The sequence below is a fragment of the Taudactylus pleione genome, unplaced genomic scaffold (genome assembly GCF_031769625.1).
Source record: "Taudactylus pleione unplaced genomic scaffold, aTauple2 ptg002748l, whole genome shotgun sequence".
Lineage (NCBI taxonomy): Eukaryota > Metazoa > Chordata > Amphibia > Anura > Myobatrachidae > Taudactylus > Taudactylus pleione.
The window spans coordinates 9,184-22,260 of NW_028287123.1; the positions used below are offsets into that span (position 1 = coordinate 9,184).

At 49.5% G+C, this 13,077-nt stretch overlaps 1 protein-coding gene across 1 annotated transcript; it reads left to right on the forward strand.

Annotated features, from left to right (window-relative positions):
• Nucleotides 1–451: 451 nt before the first annotated feature.
• On the forward strand, nt 452–8,672 carry LOC148431159 (claudin-7-like). The gene is made up of 4 exons (XM_088466264.1): nt 452–717; nt 6,794–6,958; nt 7,279–7,363; nt 8,138–8,672. Exons 1-4 carry the CDS (start codon nt 495–497, stop codon nt 8,310–8,312), a joined length of 648 nt encoding a protein of 215 aa, XP_088322390.1. The 5' UTR covers nt 452–494; the 3' UTR covers nt 8,313–8,672.
• Nucleotides 8,673–13,077: the final 4,405 nt, after the last annotated feature.

Here is a 13,077-nt window from a genome sequence, read left to right on the forward strand (position 1 = left end):
GTAATAGATGAGTGATATATATATATATATATACAGTATATAGCAGGGAGGTATAAGGATGTAATAGATGAGTGATATATATATATATACAGTATATAGCAGGGAAGTATAAGGATGTAATAGATGAGTGATATATATATATATATACAGTATATAGCAGATATATATATAGTAGATGAGTGATGACATCAGCCCCCAGCAGTAGTATCTCTCCCCCTCCCCGTTTCTCGCCGTGACGTCACACCAGTATCACCTGGTGACGCTGGGAGGGGGCGGCACCTGGGGAGGTGAGGTGAGTCTCGGTGGGCGTGGTCTCGGGGATATAGGGGCGGCCCCTGGGCAGGTGAGGTGAGTCTCGGTGGGCGTGGTCTCGGGGATATAGGGGCGGCCCCTGGGCAGGTAAGGTGAGTCTCGGTGGGCGTGGTCTCGGGGATATAGGGGCGGCCCCTGGGCAGGTGAGCTCACACTCCGTCTCTCTCTCCCCGGGCAGCACCATGGCTAACTCCGGGCTGCAGCTGCTGGGCTTTGTCATGTCCCTGCTGGGCTGGATCGGGCTGATCGCCGCCACCATCATGCCCCAGTGGCGGATGTCCTCCTACGCCGGGGACAACATCATCACCGCGGTGGCCGTGTACCAGGGACTATGGATGAGCTGCGTCACCCAGAGCACCGGGCAGATCCAGTGCAAGGTCTACGACTCCCTGCTGGTGCTGGACGGTAGGGATCCCCCGCTCATCAGCCTCTATCTGCCGCTCCCTGCCAATCCCTACTGTCTAGGCGCCTTTATCTGCCGCTCCCTACCGATCCCTACTAATCCCTACTGTCTAGGCGCCTTTATCTGCCGCTCCCTACCGATCCCTACTAATCCCTACTGTCTAGGCGCCTTTATCTGCCGCTCCCTACCGATCCCTACTGTCTAGGCGCCTTTATCTGCCGCTCCCTACTAATCCCTACTGTCTATGCGCCTTTATCTGCCGCTCCCTACTAATCCCTACTGTATGTGCCTTTATCTGCTGCTCCCTACTAATCCCTACTGTATGTGCCTTTATCTGCCGCTCCCTGCCAATCCCTACTGTCTAGGCGCCTTTATCTGCCCTTCCCTACTGATCCCTACCATTCCCTACTGTCTAGGCGCCTTTATCTGCCGCTCCCTACCGATCCCTACTGTCTAGGCGCCTTTATCTGCCGCTCCCTACTAATCCCTACTGTCTATGCGCCTTTATCTGCCGCTCCCTACTAATCCCTACTGTATGTGCCTTTATCTGCCCTTCCTTACTGATCCCTATAGTCTATGCGCCTTTTATCTGCCCTTCCTTACTGATCCCTACGAATCCCTACAGTCTGTGCCTTTATCTGCCCTTCCCTACTGCTCCTTGCTTAGCACCTACTTACTGCTCCCTACTGTCCATACCTATCTTATCACTATTGTCTGACTAATAACCTTACTGATCCCTATTTTCTGCTAATGACCATGTGACTCACATGTAATATTGCTGCTTACCTGGGGCTTCTGCCCCACCCCCACCCCCTAATGCTGCCTCTAATGCCCCTTTCTGTGGTCCCTGCTCCTCCGATTTCTGCCCTATGCTTATCACTGTTGCGCCCTGGGGTGGGGTAACTGAGACGGCGCCATGTTGGCATGTATTGTGGCAGGTGTGCTGGCAGGGTTACACCTGTATGGCGGGGCGCTATAGCGGCACTATTACTCCAGCTAGTGTCTCCCCGCAGGTTGTGGATGTTGTCTTTGTGGAACTACAACACTTATTGTCTCATCTCTGCTCAGTGTGACGTAGCTGCTTTATAGATGCCCCGTATGTGTGTTATCCCCCCCCCCCCACACGCCTGTCACATAGGGGACCCCCCGTACGCCTGTCACTGCGTGTGTATATGTATAGTGTGTGTGTATACGTATGTGTTTCCCGTGTGTTGTGCAATGAGTCAGTGATGTAAAATAGGGACATTTCCTGGAGTAATTGTGTCACCTGGAAATAGGGAGCACTGAGACCATGGTGGGGCCTTTGTTACTGTGACCTTCCTCCTCCTCCTCCTCCTCCTCCTCTCCCCGCAGCTGTGACTGGGGCGGCGGCCATTCCGGCCTGTGTCCCAAACCAGTCAGACTGGTTCCTCAATGAGTCTGAACTTCCCCCTCCCCCCATTGCCAGTGACACTGAAGATGAAAGTGATAGAAATATGGCGCTAAATACCCCCTTATAGCCCCAGCGAGGCCGTACGTCTCCTGGCATGGTATTACCTGAGTGTAAGCGCCCGTTACTCCTTATCTGCCTCTGATAAGCTGTGATAATGGGGTTATCTGTGTGTGACCCGCTGTTATCAGGGCACGTGAGGCTGCTGGCAGTCATATAGATATAGCCACACGTGTGATCGGGGCCCTGTGTGTGGATGTATGGGTGGGTTGCTATGTGTTATGGGGGGCCCTGTGTGTGTGGATGTATGGGTGGGTTGCTACGTGTTATGGGGGCCCTGTGTGGATGTATGGGTGGGTTGCTACGTGTTATGGGGGGCCATGTGTGGATGGGTTGCTACGTGTTATGGGGGCCCTGTGTGGATGTATGGGTGGGTTGCTATGTGTTATGGGGGGCCCTATGTGTGTGGATGTATGGGTGGGTTGCTACGTGTTATGGGGGGCCCTGTGTGGATGTATGGGTGGGTTGCTACGTGTTATGGGGGGCCCTGTGTGGATGTATGGGTGGGTTGCTACGTGTTATGGGGGCCCTGAGTGTGGATGTATGGGTGGGTTGCTACGTGTTATGGGGGGCCCTGTGTGGATGGGTTGCTACGTGTTATGGGGGCCCTGTGTGGATGTATGGGTGGGTTGCTACGTGTGTTATGGGGGGCCCTATGTGTGGATGTATGGGTGGGTTGCTACGTGTTATGGGGGGCCCTGTGTGGATGTATGGGTGGGTTGCTACATGTGTTATGGGGGGCCGTGTGGATGTATGGGTGGGTTGCTGCATGTTATGGGGGGCCGTGTGTGTGGATGTATGGGTGGGTTGCTACATGTTATGGGGGGCCCTGTGTGGATGTATGGGTGGGTTGCTACGTGTCTTATGGGGGGCCCTATGTGTGGATGTATGGGTGGGTTGCTACGTGTTATGGGGGGCCCTATGTGGATGCATGGGTTGGTTGCTACGTATGTTGTGGGGGGGGGGCTACATGGTGGCACTGCTGTCTTGGCTCCTACCAGGATTCTATGTGTGAGGTTTAGAGAACCTAAAGAGACGTCCGCAGCAACCAATCAGATTATAGCTATAATTGTATGACCTGTACTAGATGAATGTTGCTATGGGCAATGGCTCCACCTATCCTCTCTAGAAGGTATGATGAATTGCCTCCTCCATGTGTGCAGCTGCAATGCTCACCCTGTGTCTTATACTCAGGGACACGGGCTGCTGTGTATTACTGCCCCCTGTACCATGCTATGACTGGCACACAGGTGTGAGGAGTGAGAGCTGGAGCTATATTCGGGGGGAGGGGGGTATTACTGCCCCCTGTACCATGCTATGACTGGCACACAGGTGTGAGGAGTGAGCTGGAGCTATATTTGGGGGGGGGGGGGTTTCCTCTGATCGGTCTAGGCCTCTTGTTTACCTCTGATGATCTGCAGTCACTGTTTCTAGTTTCTGTGAAACTCCTCACCCCCTCCCCTTATATCTGCCCCTCCCCTGTGTGCGTCACAGCCTTGTCTCAGCACAGGAGTCTCACCTGAGACTGGGCCGCCCCTCCCCTCCCCGCTGGCTGATTCACATTCCCTGTGCTCATCTATGGGGGTCAGAGGGTCCCAGATCTGGTCACTGGCTCAGGAGGGCTCTGCGCTCTGGGGTAGTATGTTGGTACCTGGACAGTCCTAGTTGGGGACCCCGGCATGAGGCGGATAATGTGCTGAGAATAAGGAATGTCAGGTATTTAGGACAGGAGCAGACAGGCCCTGCTATGGGGGTCCTAGGGGAGGGGGTGTAGAATCTACAGCTGCAGAGTGTAGGGCCCAGAATACTGCCGCTGGCTTATTTACCAGATATATATATAGCACATATATTATATAATTATTATATTCCTCGGCGCATTGCATATTTGGCCATTCGCAACAGTCCCTGCCCCAGTGAGCTTGCAATCTATATTCCCACCGTATGTACACACACTAGGGGTAATACTTGTCAGGAGCCAATTAACCTAGAAATGTTGGGGGGGATTATGGTAGGAAACCAGATACCTGGAGGGAACTCTCACCAGCATGGGGAGAGCCGACAATTGTACCAACCGTCGCTGCGCTGGCGAGGAGCTGGCACGTCACTGGCTGGCGAGGAGCTGGCACGTCACTGGCTGGCGAGGAGCTGGCACGTCACTGGCTGGCGAGGAGCTGGCACGTCACTGGCTGGCGAGGAGCTGGCACGTCACTGGCTGGCGAGGAGCTGGCACGTCACTGGCTGGAATACTGTTATATATGACTATAGCCGCCTGGCTGGAATACTGTTATATATGACTATAGCCGCCTGGCTGGAATACTGTTATATATGACTATAGCCGCCTGGCTGGAATACTGTTATATATGACTATAGCCGCCTGGCTGGAATACTGTTATATATGACTATAGCCGCCTGGCTGGAATACTGTTATATATGACTATAGCCGCCTGGCTGGAATACTGTTATATATGACTATAGCCGCCTGGCTGGAATACTGTTATATATGACTATAGCCGCCTGGCTGGAATACTGTTATATATGACTATAGCCGCCTGGCTGGAATACTGTTATATATGACTATAGCCGCCTGGCTGGAATACTGTTATATATGACTATAGCCGCCTGGCTGGAATACTGTTATATATGACTATAGCCGCCTGGCTGGAATACTGTTATATATGACTATAGCCGCCTGGCTGGAATACTGTTATATATGACTATAGCCGCCTGGCTGGAATACTGTTATATATGACTATAGCCGCCTGGCTGGAATACTGTTATATATGACTATAGCCGCCTGGCTGGAATACTGTAATGTATCTATCAAAGTGAGCGTTTGAGGAATTCCCGAATTGATGGGTACATTTAGGCCTGTAACCGTCAGTGCGTCCTCATTTCTGCAGGTACTGTATGTACTGTGTTCATGTGATCGCTGTGAACAAAAGATTTTCCTAGATTGGTACTTGGTGGTACCCTCACAGGTGTGACAGGTCTGGGGGCAAGGGTGGGCTTCAGTTCTTTATATAGAAGAGATTGGGATAAAATACACTTTGAGAGAAGTTGTTACCCTTCAGATTTACAATCTTGTGCTGCTGGTGAAGACCTAAAACTAGGGACATACCTGTGCGCAAAGCTTTAAAATCTGGGACAGTCCCTGTAAATTAAGTTTATACCCCAGATGTGACTGCTCATTAGTTCCTGCTACAAATAGACTTATAGGGCCCGTACATCAGCAATTAAACTATTCTGTGTTTTTGCTGATCGTGTGAGGCTAGTTTTACTAGTAACTGTCGGCAAATCGTCTGATTGTCGCCGTACACTAACAATCTACGGCCGTGGCCAAAAGTTCTGAGAATGACACAAGTACTGGGTGTCACAAAGTTTCCTGCTTCAGTGTTATTAGACCTTGTTGTCAGTGCTGACCCTTCTTTTTCAGCACCTCTGCAATTGGCCCTGGCATGCTGTCACTCACCTTCTGGCCACATACTGACTGATGGCCGCCCATTCTTACCTAATCAATGCTTGGCGTTTGTCAGAGTTTGTGGGTTTGTTTGTACACCTGCCTCTTGGGGATTGACCACAAGTTCTCAATGGGATTAAGGTCTGGGGAGTTTCCTGGCCATGGACCCAAAATTTGGATGTTTTGTTCATCGAGCCACTTAGCAGGGGCGTATCTATAATGGGTGCAGGGAACACGGGCCCCTGGGTCCAGGGGGGGCCCCGCACCACACACCCTGCACCCATAATATTACTTGTCTCTCCAGATTCCCACATCGGCGCGGGGGTCCGGCACTTTAAAACGACTGGAAAATGGCCGCCGCGGCCGTTTTCCAGGTGACCTGTGCAGACACTATAGACTCTGGGCACTAGAGTGTGCCCAGAGTCTATAACTCCGGTGCGCCAGGCGGAGAGGAGGATACCAGTGTCGGAGACTGCACGCGGGCCCCCTCTTTAGAAACGCCCCAGCCTCTTAGTTATCAATTTTGTCTTATGGCAAGGTGCCCCATCATACTGGAAAAGGCATTGTTCCTCACCAAACTGTTCTTGGATGGTTGGGAGAAGTTGTTCTTGGAGGATGCTTGTAATGTTATATCAGTATACCATAGTAACGTCTGACAGAAAGGTCTAAAATTCACTGGAGCAGAAAACTTTGTGAAAACTAATACTTGTGTCGTTTTCAAAACTTTTACAGCCCTGAGTGGTCAGTGACATTTACAGATGGCTTTTTGGCCAGAAATGATGATGGGTAAACCCCATAGTGATTTTTGGCTGTGCTAAACCAGCGGAAGCATGGTCTATGCAAGAGTGGTAGCGATGGCATCGGTAGCTCCGCTAATGGGAAATGGGCTGGTTATTGGTGTTCATAGCTTTTGTTAAGGTGACTTCACCTTCATCTCAATGTTGGGTCTTGGTGACCAGAAGGTGCCAACATCTTGTGTATCTGACACTTGTGAATGCAAAATGTTTTCTATTTGCTTAAATCATTTGATAAAAGGTTAAGGTCCTGCATATATAGACAGATGTCGTGTTCACCTTTTCTGCTTGGTTCTACGGTGGACAGTGAAGGTCTAATCAGTTTATTTTCTCATCAGCTTCCCTGCAGGCCACACGTGCCCTTATGGTGGTCTCCATCGTGGTTGGGGTTTTTGGCCTGGCCATCTCTACCATGGGTATGAAATGCACGAAATGTGGGGGAGATGACAAGGTGAAGAAAGCTCGGATTGCGATGACTGGAGGATTTGTCTTCCTGCTTGCCGGTAAGTGTGGACGGATGTCCCTTGTTATGTTGGGTGGATATAAAAAGGTTTGTCAATATTGTACCTGAGGGTGGCACCATTTGTCCTAAGCTTACACTCGCTTGTGTTGAGTAGGATGTAAGTTATTCCTCACGGAAGTGTTTTCAGCTGGTTTGGTCATGGGATGAGGTGTGTGTGTGTGGCAGAAGGGGTTATGGGGGGTGGTCTTGGTAGAAATAGAAGCAGATGAGACTGATATATGGTGGGAGGGATATTTTATACTGTATATCCTGTGTGGACAGCGGACGTTCCCTTTCTGACCATAAAATCCTGTCTTGTAGGTCTGGCTGCGCTTATTGCTTGCTCCTGGTATGGAAACCAGATTATCCGGGACTTCTACAACCCACTTACACCGATCAACACAAAGTAAGTAACTTTCTATCGCTTCCCCTCTGTCATCTCTCCCAGAAGTATGCAATCTGGAAACCGGCTGCCTTAATACCGACAGCCGGCTTCCCGACTGTCATATCCCAGTGAGGGTGAAATGCCGGGCGGCTAGATGTAGACTCCTCACATTTTCCCAATGCTGGGAGACGGGTCCCTGGCATCCCGATCGAAGGGTTGCCAGGCGCCACGAGCGGACAGCCACGGGGGGTGGGAGGTTATGGTTAGGCACCCTTAAGGAGGGTTAGGGGGTTAGGTTAGTTTATACTTACCTTAGGGACGATCGGGATTTCCAGCGCTGTCGGGCTTCCGCTGCCGGCGGTATTTCATACCGATTCCCTCCCAGATATAATCTTTAGTCTCGCCCTGACCTGCTGTCTGCTAGGATTCCCCTTTGTGGGGTGGGGGCAAACGAAAGCATGTAGGAACTGCAGAAAGATCCTGGTACCCCCTGATCCTGTGCCAGATGACCATGTCCCCCTTCCTCTTGGTCCTGTGCAGGGAGTACACAAAATATACCCCCCCACCCCTTATGATCCTCAGTGCAGGGTGATCTGGTGTCACCCTCCCAGTCTGTGCGGGGTGGGTAGTACATGAACTACTCTCCCCTATGCCTCAGCCCCCCCATGATCTCACGTCCCCTCCCAGTCCTGTGCGTGGGGTAGGTGTGCCGGTAGTACACCGCCAGTTATCATTGGTGTAAGCTGGGTCGTGTTGGAGATTCCTTGTCCTGATGACTCTCTCCTTACCTTTCAGGTACGAGTTTGGTGCTGGGGTGTTCCTTGGCTGGGCTGGCTCACTCTTGGTTATACTGGGGGGTGCCCTCCTGTCTTGCTCATGTCCCCGCAAGAACAACTACAGCAACAAAGGATACCCCAAGAGTGGAGGGGCACGAACAAAGGCTCCCTCCAGTGGCAAGGATTACGTCTGACCCCAGGATGGCGCTACGCTAAAGTGACATTCTCCCGGCTTCCATCTTCAGTCCTGCGATACAGCACTTTGCAAGAAGAATGAGCAGACGGTGCGGAAGACTGCGCGGTGACCTCACTGGCTGGCCTGGACCTATTGAGCGGCCATGTTGGACTATCTCGTCTTTCATCTGTGTTTTGCTTCTAGGGAGGGCTCTTATGTGGGGTTTGCAGTGTCACATAGAGAACATTTCTGTTCACCCGCTCTTTTTGCACCATTTTAGCTGTGGCTATTTAATGTCTGAGTTTTGAGTTATTTGGGGGGGGTTGAATAAAATATATTGTCTGACAGTTCTAGAATACTGTGTCCCCAGGAGTTTGAGAGGGGGGTGGGGGGGGGGGGGGGTGTCCTGAGATTTAACCTTTTTATAGCGTTTGTGTTTATTCCATTTTTATTCTTTATTTTGTAAATAAATGTTTTTGAATAGAGGTGTCGTGGGTGTGTGTCTGTCGGGTGTCGTGGGTGTGTGTCTGTCGGGTGTCGTGTGTGTCTGTCGGGTGTCGTGGGTGTGTGTCTGTCGGGTGTCGTGGGTGTCGTGGGTGTGTGTGTCTGTCGGGTGTCGTGGGTGTCGTGTGTGTGTGTCTGTCGGGTGTCGTGGGTGTCGTGTGTGTCTGTCGGGTGTCGTGGGTGTCGTGTGTGTCTGTCGGGTGTCGTGTGTGTCTGTCGGGTGTCGTGTGTGTCTGTCGGGTGTCGTGGGTGTCGTGTGTGTCTGTCGGGTGTCGTGGGTGTCTGTCGGGTGTCGTGGGTGTCGTGTGTGTCTGTCGGGTGTCGTGGGTGTCGTGTGTGTCTGTCGGGTGTCGTGGGTGTCGTGTGTGTCTGTCGGGTGTCGTGGGTGTCGTGTGTGTCTGTCGGGTGTCGTGGGTGTCGTGTGTGTCTGTCGGGTGTCGTGGGTGTCGTGTGTGTCTGTCGGGTGTCGTGTGTGTCTGTCGGGTGTCGTGTGTGTCTGTCGGGTGTCGTGTGTGTCTGTCGGGTGTCGTGGGTGTCGTGTGTGTCTGTCGGGTGTCGTGGGTGTCTGTCGGGTGTCGTGTGTGTGTCTGTCGGGTGTCGTGGGTGTCGTGTGTGTGTGTCTGTCGGGTGTCGTGGGTGTCGTGTGTGTGTGTGTCTGTCGGGTGTCGTGGGTGTCGTGTGTGTGTGTCTGTCGGGTGTCGTGGGTGTCGTGTGTGTGTGTGTGTCTGTCGGGTGTCGTGGGTGTCGTGTGTGTGTGTCTGTCGGGTGTCGTGGGTGTCGTGTGTGTGTGTCTGTCGGGTGTCGTGGGTGTCTGTCGGGTGTCGTGGGTGTCGTGGGTGTGTGTGTCTGTCGGGTGTCGTGTGTGTGTCTGTCGGGTGTCGTGTGTGTGTGTCTGTCGGGTGTCGTGGGTGTCGTGTGTGTGTGTGTGTGTCTGTCGGGTGTCTGGTGTGTGTGTGTGTGTGTGTGTGGGGGGGGGGGTCTGGGTGTCGGTGCAATCCAGCTGCAGGTATGTTCATGGCTGAACGCCAATAATAAGGAATCTAAATGCAAAACAGGTTCTACATAATGGCGCACAGAGCCACAAGTGCCAGCATGCACTGGTACCCGGGTCCTTACAGTAGAAGAGGATCATAGATCTCTATGGAAGGGGGTATGAATAATGTGTGTTGCATTTATTCACAAGTCTCCCTGGTGCAATACAGGTGCTGTAATTGTCGACTGGCCTTGCTAGTATCCAGGGTGGCCTGCAGGGGCATAGGAGCCCGGGTGATTCTCTTCTCCCCCGCCCCCTCTGTGCCAGGTTCCAGACTGTGCACTTCAATACATCGGTCTATTAATGCAGGTACATGGTATGTTTATACGGAAAATCCACCTGTACTCTCCCTCCACTTGTTGTTGTCTTGTGTGAAAATAATATTCAAAATACTGTGAACTAAGAATGTAGTAACCAACACGTAAGTCATCCTGGTGGTAATTTACTGTACATTAGTCATTATACAGGTTACACTGTAGCGGATGTACCCGGTGTCACCCCTGTGGTAATAACTTACTGTACATTAGTCATTATACATGTTACACTATAGCAGATGTACCCGGTGTCACCCCTGTGGTAATAACTTACTGTACATTAGTCATTATACAGGTTACACTATAGCAGATGTACCCGGTGTCACCCCTGTGGTAATAACTTACTGTACATTAGTCATTATACAGGTTACACTATAGCAGATGTACCCGGTGTCACCCCTGTGGTAATAACTTACTGTACATTACTCTCATTATACAGGTTACACTATAGCAGATGTACCCGGTGTCACCCCTGTGGTAATAACTTATTGTACATTAGTCATTATACAGGTTACACTATAGCAGATGTACCCGGTGTCACCCCTGTGGTAATAACTTACTGTACATTAGTCATTATACAGGTTACACTATAGCAGATGTACCCGGTGTCATCCCTGTGGTAATAACTTACTGTACATTAGTCTCATTATACAGGTTACACTATAGCAGATGTACCCGGTGTCACCCCTGTGGTAATAACTTACTGTACATTAGTCATTATACAGGTTACACTATAGCAGATGTACCCGGTGTCACCCCTGTGGTAATAACTTACTGTACATTAGTCATTATACAGGTTACACTATAGCAGATGTACCCGGTGTCACCCCTGTGGTAATAACTTATTGTACATTAGTCATTATACAGGTTACACTATAGCAGATGTACCCGGTGTCACCCCTGTGGTAATAACTTGCTGTACATTAGTCATTATACATGTTACACTATAGCAGATGTACCCGGTGTCACCCCTGTGGTAATAACTTACTGTACATTAGTCATTATACAGGTTACACTATAGCAGATGTACCCGGTGTCACCCCTGTGGTAATAACTTACTGTACATTAGTTATTATACAGGTTACACTATAGCAGATGTACCCGGTGTCACCCCTGTGGTAATAACTTACTGTACATTAGTCATTATACATGTTACACTATAGCAGATGTACCCGGTGTCACCCCTGTGGTAACTTACTGTACATTAGTCATTATACAGGTTACACTATAGCAGATGTACCCGGTGTCACCCCTGTGGTAATAACTTACTGTACATTAGTCTCATTATACAGGTTACACTATAGCAGATGTACCCGGTGTCACCCCTGTGGTAATAACTTACTGTACATTAGTCATTATACAGGTTACACTATAGCAGATGTACCCGGTGTCACCCCTGTGGTAACTTACTGTACATTAGTCATTATACAGGTTACACTATAGCAGATGTAACCGGTGTCACCCCTGTGGTAATAACTTACTGTACATTAGTCATTATACAGGTTACACTATAGCAGATGTACCCGGTGTCACCCCTGTGGTAATAACTTACTGTACATTACTCTCATTATACATGTTACACTATAGCAGATGTACCCGGTGTCACCCCTGTGGTAATAACTTACTGTACATTAGTCTCATTATACAGGTTACACTATAGCAGATGTACCCGGTGTCACCCCTGTGGTAATAACTTACTGTACATTAGTCATTATACAGGTTACACTATAGCAGATGTACCCGGTGTCACCCCTGTGGTAACTTACTGTACATTAGTCATTATACAGGTTACACTATAGCAGATGTACCCGGTGTCATCCCTGTGGTAATAACTTACTGTACATTAGTCATTATACAGGTTACACTATAGCAGATGTACCCGGTGTCATCCCTGTGGTAATAACTTACTGTACATTAGTCTCATTATACAGGTTACACTATAGCAGATGTACCCGGTGTCACCCCTGTGGTAATTTACTGTACATTAGTCATTATACAGGTTACACTATAGCAGATGTACCCGGTGTCACCCCTGTGGTAATAACTTACTGTACATTACTCTCATTATACATGTTACACTATAGCAGATGTACCCGGTGTCATCCCTGTGGTAATAACTTACTGTACATTAGTCTCATTATACATGTTACACTATAGCAGATGTACCCGGTGTCACCCCTGTGGTAATAACTTACTGTACATTACTCTCATTATACATGTTACACTATAGCAGATGTACCCGGTGTCACCCCTGTGGTAATAACTTACTGTACATTAGTCATTATACAGGTTACACTATAGCAGATGTACCCGGTGTCACCCCTGTGGTAATAACTTACTGTACATTAGTCATTATACAGGTTACACTATAGCAGATGTACCCGGTGTCACCCCTGTGGTAACTTACTGTACATTAGTCATTATACATGTTACACTATAGCGGATGTACCTGGTGTCACCCCTGTGGTAATAACTTACTGTACATTACTCTCATTATACATGTTACACTATAGTGGATGTACCCGGTGTCACCCCTGTGGTAATAACTTACTGTACATTAGTCTCATTATACAGGTTACACTATAGCAGATGTACCCGGTGTCACCCCTGTGGTAATTTACTGTACATTAGTCATTATACATGTTACACTATAGCAGATGTACCCGGTGTCACCCCTGTGGTAATAACTTACTGTACATTAGTCATTATACACATTACACTATAGCAGATGTACCCGGTGTCACCCCTGTGGTAATAACTTACTGTACATTAGTCATTATACAGGTTACACTATAGCAGATGTACCCGGTGTCACCCCTGTGGTAATAACTTACTGTACATTAGTCATTATACAGGTTACACTATAGCAGATGTACCCGGTGTCACCCCTGTGGTAACTTACTGTACATTAGTCATTATACAGGTTACACTAT

Bases quoted from the DNA above. Each gene is read 5' to 3' on its own strand.
- LOC148431159 (XM_088466264.1), top strand. From the start codon at position 495: ATGGCTAACTCCGGGCTGCAGCTGCTGGGCTTTGTCATGTCCCTGCTG. The intron at 6,959-7,278 runs GTAAGTGTGGAC...CCTGTCTTGTAG, and splicing joins ATTTGTCTTCCTGCTTGCCG to GTCTGGCTGCGCTTATTGCT. The intron at 7,364-8,137 runs GTAAGTAACTTT...CTTACCTTTCAG, and splicing joins CTTACACCGATCAACACAAA to GTACGAGTTTGGTGCTGGGG.